The 6,330-nt window shown below is 43.8% G+C and overlaps 1 protein-coding gene across 1 annotated transcript; it reads left to right on the top strand.

The window, feature by feature from the left end:
• Nucleotides 1–871: 871 nt before the first annotated feature.
• TMEM35A (transmembrane protein 35A) lies at nucleotides 872–5,495 on the top strand. The gene is made up of 2 exons (XM_073360818.2): nucleotides 872–1,127; nucleotides 4,224–5,495. The coding sequence occupies exons 1-2, from the start codon at nucleotides 1,008–1,010 to the stop codon at nucleotides 4,608–4,610; spliced, it is 507 nt and encodes a 168-aa protein (XP_073216919.1). The 5' UTR covers nucleotides 872–1,007; the 3' UTR covers nucleotides 4,611–5,495.
• The last annotated feature ends 835 nt before the right edge of the window (nucleotides 5,496–6,330 follow it).

Below are 6,330 nucleotides of genomic sequence, written 5' to 3'. Positions count from 1 at the left end.
GTATGAGTTAGTGGGCTGAGTTTCAGCTTTTAAACACCAGACTCCACTGGAACCCGCCACAGACTCAAATTGCAGCAGGGATGACTCCATCTTTTATCCTTCTGATGTAGATAAATTGAGCATCACGCAATTTTCTGTTTGTAACATTTGAATGAGCCCTTGCAAACTGAAGTGCAGACTGCTCTGCCTGAGCATTAACAATCATAGAGCGCCTTTTCTAAGGATAGGGGATTGCTCCACTGCTGTTAGCCAAAATAGCCTCACCCTCCCAATGGGATTCACTGTGCTATGCACCTGGCTGCCTCTCTCAACCTCAGACTTCAAAAACAGACTTCAAAGAGAAACTGCTGAGCTACAATTCACCCTCAATTTGGGCTTGAATAGGGACTGGGAGTGGCTGACTCACTACAAAAGCAATTTCCCCTCTCTTGGTATTGACACCTCCTCATCAATTATTGGGAGTGGACTACCTCCACCCTGACTAAAATGGCCTTCAACATTGGTTCTCCACTTGTAAGGTAACTCCCTTCTCTTCATGTGCCAATATATATTTATGCCTCTATCTGTAATTTTCACTCCATGCATCTGAAGAAGTGGGTTTTTTTTACCCACGACAGCTTATGCCCAAATAAATCTGTTAGTCTTTAAGGTGCCACCAGACTCCTCGTTGTTTTTTTTCCCCCGAGGAGGGTGATTTATAAAGTACTTTTGGATCTTTGGAGAGGCAAGGTGCTACATAAATGTAACCCTGCCATAAATCATATTTATTTACTATTATTTATTTTGTTATAGGGCAAGTGGTAGCACAATGCAACTAACAGGTAGTATGACTGGTGGGGCATTAGGACCCAGAGGTTGCTGACTGGAAGAGGTAGAATCTCTCTCTCAGTGTCTGTCATTCTCACTGCCTCTGCAGCTTTGCTCCTGATCTCCTTCCATGGTGGCTGACCACCTCCTGCACGGACAGCGAGCAAGAGGCCTAGTTAGGACGTCCTCTCACTGGCCGAATGGCATCTCCCAGAACTGTAACCATTGTGGCTCTCTCGGTGGCTCTGGGGCTTTTCTTTGTCTTCATGGGGACGATCAAATTAACCCCAAGGCTCAGCAAAGATGCCTACAACGAGATGGTGAGTACAGCAGCAGTGGCAGGGACGGGAGACCTACCGCTAGCGGCTGTATGTTCTCTTCCCCACAACCTTGCAACAGGAGCAGCCATGCTGCAGGAACGTCTGCTGGAGGATACACAGCCAGCAATGCTGTGGAGCCTGGAATTCTGGGGCCGGGGGGAGAGGGCAGCGGGAAGCTCATTCTCCTCCTTATTTGGTGCTAAACAAAGAAACAGATAAAACCCAGCTGCTGAGAATCAAATCCTGCCGACAGGCCTTGGTCTGGTTCTGTTTGAGCTGATTTTGCAGGTGATCTCCGATGAATAGAAAGAGGGAGGACAGTGCAAGGAGGATGAAACCCCAAGCCAGTTTGGTGCCCCTATGGAAAGAGGGAGACCAGGACCAGTCAGTCATACTAGGGGGTGTTTCCATTCCCCTGACAAGAAAAGGACTTGGGGTGGAGAAGGGGAATGTGCCTGCTTTGGAAACCAGATACTCAAAGGTCCTTAAACTGTCTGTGCCTCAAAATGGGGGTGGTGACACCGAATGACCCTACCTCGCAGGGGTTGTGAGGACTAATTAACCACTGTAAAGCACTTTGAGATCCTGAGTCAGAAGGTGTTAGAAAAGGACTAGATATTCTCGTTCTCCTCAGCACCAAGCAGTGAGCCTGCCTGCCTGCCTCTCTGTAACACCGGAGAGGGCTGGAAGGAGAGCAGGGATCAGCATACGCATTTGTTTGTCTATCAGTCAGTGAGTTTCCTTCACTCTTTCGGCCCAGGGCCGAACCCGCTGCAGAAATTGACCCGCCGCGAGGTGCAGGCTGACAAAGCAGTTGTGCTTAATTCCTTCTTCTGTGGTTTTATGTGTTTCGTTGTCTCTTATTTACTAACATGACTGGAAGGTGTTGCATGCTGAGGTTCTTTGGATCACTGGGAAACAATGGTGGAAGCTTCCAGCACATTCTGTTCTCTCTCTTCAGTGCACCTGCTCAGCTGCCTTCCCCTTCCTGCCGAACAACATCTGCGTCTCCCTGGCCTTGCTGGTGCCCACAGAATGGGTTTCCCAGTAGGGGGAGGGTGTGAAGAGGTGGCTTGTGGGGCAGGGTGAAAGGAAGGAGAGAATATCCAGAAGCCACAGCTCCCAAGCTATGATAATGTAAATAAATAAGTTTTAAAAACAAGATTTTTAATTTAAACACACTTACAGAATCCTTGATCACTATGATTATAATCCTTTGCTCCTCTCTGCTTTGCAAACATTAGTGAATTAGGCCTCACAACAGCCCTGTGTGGATAGGTTAAAATTATTATCCCCCTTTTACAAATCAGGAAACTGAGGCATGCAGATTAGACATGATCTCCATCACCTGTACTATATTGTATTGTAATATAGCCGTGGCCCAGTAGAACTTCATGGTTTTTGTTATGCTGAATCCCATAGGGGACAATGGAGTTAGAACTCAGATCCTGCAGCTCTGAAAAGCGCAGGCCCCTGCCACCTGAGCTAAGGGAAGAACCTCTGTTAGCTGTTTACAGCATAGGACCTAACACTGAGCTGAGCAGTTCTAAGTCCATTCAAAGAATATACTTGTGAACCAGTTTATTATGGTATTAAAAATATCTAGTGATTAGGGAGTCCTACTGCCAAATTTCATTTTTAAACCAATATTTTTTACACATCTGATTACAAAGTTTGCTGCTTTGGGAAGAAGCTTTGCTTCAAAGCATATTTTTAAAGCCTGAAAATGTAGGCTTGGAACAGAAATGCTAACCTCTTTATAGCAACAAGAACACGCTGTGTGTGTGTGTGTGTGAAAAAAACACATCACCAACTGTCCTTGGAAGGGAGTGTCAACTTTACAAAGCTGAAAAAGCAAAGCTGTCTGAATGCATCTGACTGGATGTTCTGACCATGTTTCCATAATGACATTGAGAGTACTGAGAAATTGGCTAAGTCACTGATTCTTACCGGTCAGCTTTGCTGAGCTCATATTTGATCAGAACTGATTGGAATATCTATCATTTCTCTCCTCCTAAGAAATATGAAAATGGGGTGTGAATCCAGTATGTCAGGAATATCTGTGGTGACCAGTACGCTCCAGTGGAAGTGAAAATAGTGTTAGGCATTGTTAGTAAACCAGGGGCCTCTTTAAAACCCAGAAGAATTGAAAGTGTGCTCAAAGAGAAAAAAATTCTCACTGGGTGATGCTGGAATGAAAGAGCTTGAATATTTGTGGGGAGGTAAGTTAAGTTGTTCTGTCCAATACCTACTTTTCTCCCCTTGGCAATTTGGGGCGGGGGAACAAGATTGTTATTAATAAGGCTGTTTGTAAATCCAGCATAACCCTCAGAACCAGGATGACAAATGCCAGCCTGCTTTCTGTACAGGAAAGAAAAAATCATAAAAGGGTATGTGGAGAGAGACAGCCTGCTCTAGCAAATCCTACCTTTGACGTATAGCCCTCAGCTAAGTCTCTACTGTATGTGAAATTTAGAACCCTGGGAGTTTCTAGGCCATTTCGAGATTTGCCATGCATCTTGTTTTTATTTTCTGTCCCTTGGCTCTGCAGGGACTGAGGTGCGTTATTTGGGATCTTCCTTTTAATTAAAAAAGGCATTTCAGTTTGGGAGAGGGATTTTTTTTTTTGACAACCCTTTTCTGCATTGTTAATTTTAACAATAAATAGCATCTTCAGATTTTAGTAATTAATTTCCCAAGAACATGTAGAAAGTATGCCAACTACACTGTGTCTTAGCCAGTTCCTAGCCTGACAGTTACTTCCTTTTATTCCCATCTCAAAGAATTATGTTTTCCAGTTAGAAAAGAAGAGACCATGAAAGTGGATGTTGGGAGTTGGGGTGGGTGGGGAATATTGTTCCAACAGATTCCCTAGTGGGGATGCCAAACATCTGCTGTATACCACCCTAGAGGTATCTAGCTATACAACAGTGATGAGTGATGTGATCTTTATGTACAGTTTTATATATGAGGTTAACTCAATAAAAAATTGTGCAATCCTGTGGGATGAAATGTCAGATACAGTCTATCCTTCTCTACCCTTTACTGCTCTCTGTTAATGAGTGCTGTACCTGTACTGTTATTGTTTGATTCCAGAAACGAGCCTACAAAAGCTACGTCCGAGCCCTTCCCATATTGAAGAAGATGGGAGTCAGCTCAATCCTTCTCCGCAAGAGCATTGGTGCCCTGGAGGTGGCATGTGGCATTATCATGACACTGGTGCCTGGACGCCCCAAGGACGTGGCCAACTTTTTCCTCCTGCTGCTCGTGCTCGCTGTGCTCTTTTTTCACCAGTTAGTGGGTGACCCACTCAAGCGCTATGCCCATGCCCTAGTCTTCGGGATCCTGCTCACTTGCCGCCTACTGATCGCCCGCCAGCCTGAGGAGCAGCCACCTGAGAAGAGGATCCTGTTGGTGAATGGTGATGAGCAGCCACTTGCCCACGAGGCAGCTCCTGAGAAAGGCAAAGTAAAGGTGTCTTAGAGGAATGCATTTGAGGGACATGGACCCTCCAGGCAGCTCTCTCCAAAAAAAAAAAAAAAAAAAAAAAAGGTTTTTTTTATTCTTATTTGTTTCTTTATTTAAAAGGTTGCATTCGGGGCTTAGGAAACAGTCTGTCACGCAATCACCACATGTTGGCTTGTGCAACCCAAACACCGTAGAACTACCCTCTTCCCTAACCATATTCATACACATTGTCTTTTAATTAGTCCATGGGGGAAAAATGTACCTTGTTGAGTGTGTGTTCATGGGAGGGAGTCCCTACTCAGAACCACGTCTGTGACAAGTCTTCTGTGTGGACTGGTTATGAGGAAAAAGGTCGGTGATCCCTTTATACCTCACCTGCCTGGGTTTTCCCTTTTGTACAGGGTTTAACACTAGAGCAATGAACTGGACAGAGAAACTATTTTTCCTGCTTCGCATGAGCCAATTGTTGCATCCCTTCCATCTCTCTCAGTGGAGAATAAGGATTACGGATTAGAACTGTCCAAAGGTTGGTATTTGCCCAGTAATAAACCCACGTGCCTGTTGCTGGCAAAAAGAGGAGCCGTGGTCAGTGTCTCCCTCCAAAAATAAATAAATACCCTTTCCTACCTGCTCACCTACCCTTTCCTAACTGCTCACCCAGACTTTACGGAATTGCCAGCTATTGTTATGGGTGCCCAGGATCCTCATTTTCACATCCACACAGGAGGTCACTGAGCAAGTAGGAGACCAGTCTTGTCACAAAGCGCCTGATTCTCTGTGTTATATCTGAAAATTTGGCAGATGCATTTAAATTTTGTTGCTTTTCTTGGTAGTTATCTGTGGGTTGTTTTTTTTTTTTAATTATTCATGAAAATAAACTTTTTGAAATTTGGAGGAAAATGTCTTGGCAGAGTTGAATGTCTTTCTAGAATGCCATCTGCCCAAAAGTCCCTTCCTGGTTGAGTATGACCATTTCTATCATGGAAAGGAAAATGTAGAGCTGAAAAGTGCTAAATAATGTACATTGGAAAGAACAATCTGAACTACATCATTGTGTTCTAAATTTACTATAACCATTTAAGAAAGGGACTGACCATTATTATGAAGCAGTCATTGCCTCTCCACACTGAGCAGAGATTTTTTCAATCAGAAAGGCAAACTTGCTACGGTATGCGAAGAATAAGCTAGAGAGTAATACTGAAAATATTATCATTATATAAACCAAGGATACATATTGACCTGGAGTACTGTGTCAGGTCTAGCCAACCACTTTGCCGCTTTTTTAAGGATGTAGCAGAAATAGACTAGGTGCCTCCTATATTGCAGAAACCTTCAATCTCAGCCCTTGAAAAATTGTATTCAGCACATTAGACAGCATTCAGCTGCATATATGTTAAGGATGACCCCATTGTTAAGGGAGAGATACCATTTTTGTAAGTTTGTTCTGCATGTATATAATCTCCCCCATTTTTATTTCAAGTTCCCTGACATTTTGTCATGATGCAGTCATAAGGATACCTTGGAGAACAGATTCGGTTGGAGGTGAAAAAATACATTTATGGGGAGAACTGGATGAATATGGGGGATTGAGACTGACATTTGCAGAACTTCCAGTTGTGCTTAGTTACCTCTCACAACAGCTGTCCTGGAGAATACAGGGAAAATTATAAAAGAGACCACGCTTGTTATAGAATCTTCTGTTTTAAGTGACTATTCCAAAGTCAGCCCAAATGCA

This window comes from Lepidochelys kempii, chromosome 9 (assembly GCF_965140285.1).
Source record: "Lepidochelys kempii isolate rLepKem1 chromosome 9, rLepKem1.hap1, whole genome shotgun sequence".
Lineage (NCBI taxonomy): Eukaryota > Metazoa > Chordata > Testudines > Cheloniidae > Lepidochelys > Lepidochelys kempii.
Note: the sequence above shows the minus strand (reverse complement) of the source record. Positions and strands in the feature narration are given on the sequence as shown.

Bases quoted from the DNA above. Each gene is read 5' to 3' on its own strand.
- TMEM35A (XM_073360818.2), top strand. From the start codon at position 1,008: ATGGCATCTCCCAGAACTGTAACCATTGTGGCTCTCTCGGTGGCTCTG. The intron at 1,128-4,223 runs GTGAGTACAGCA...GTTTGATTCCAG, and splicing joins AAGATGCCTACAACGAGATG to AAACGAGCCTACAAAAGCTA.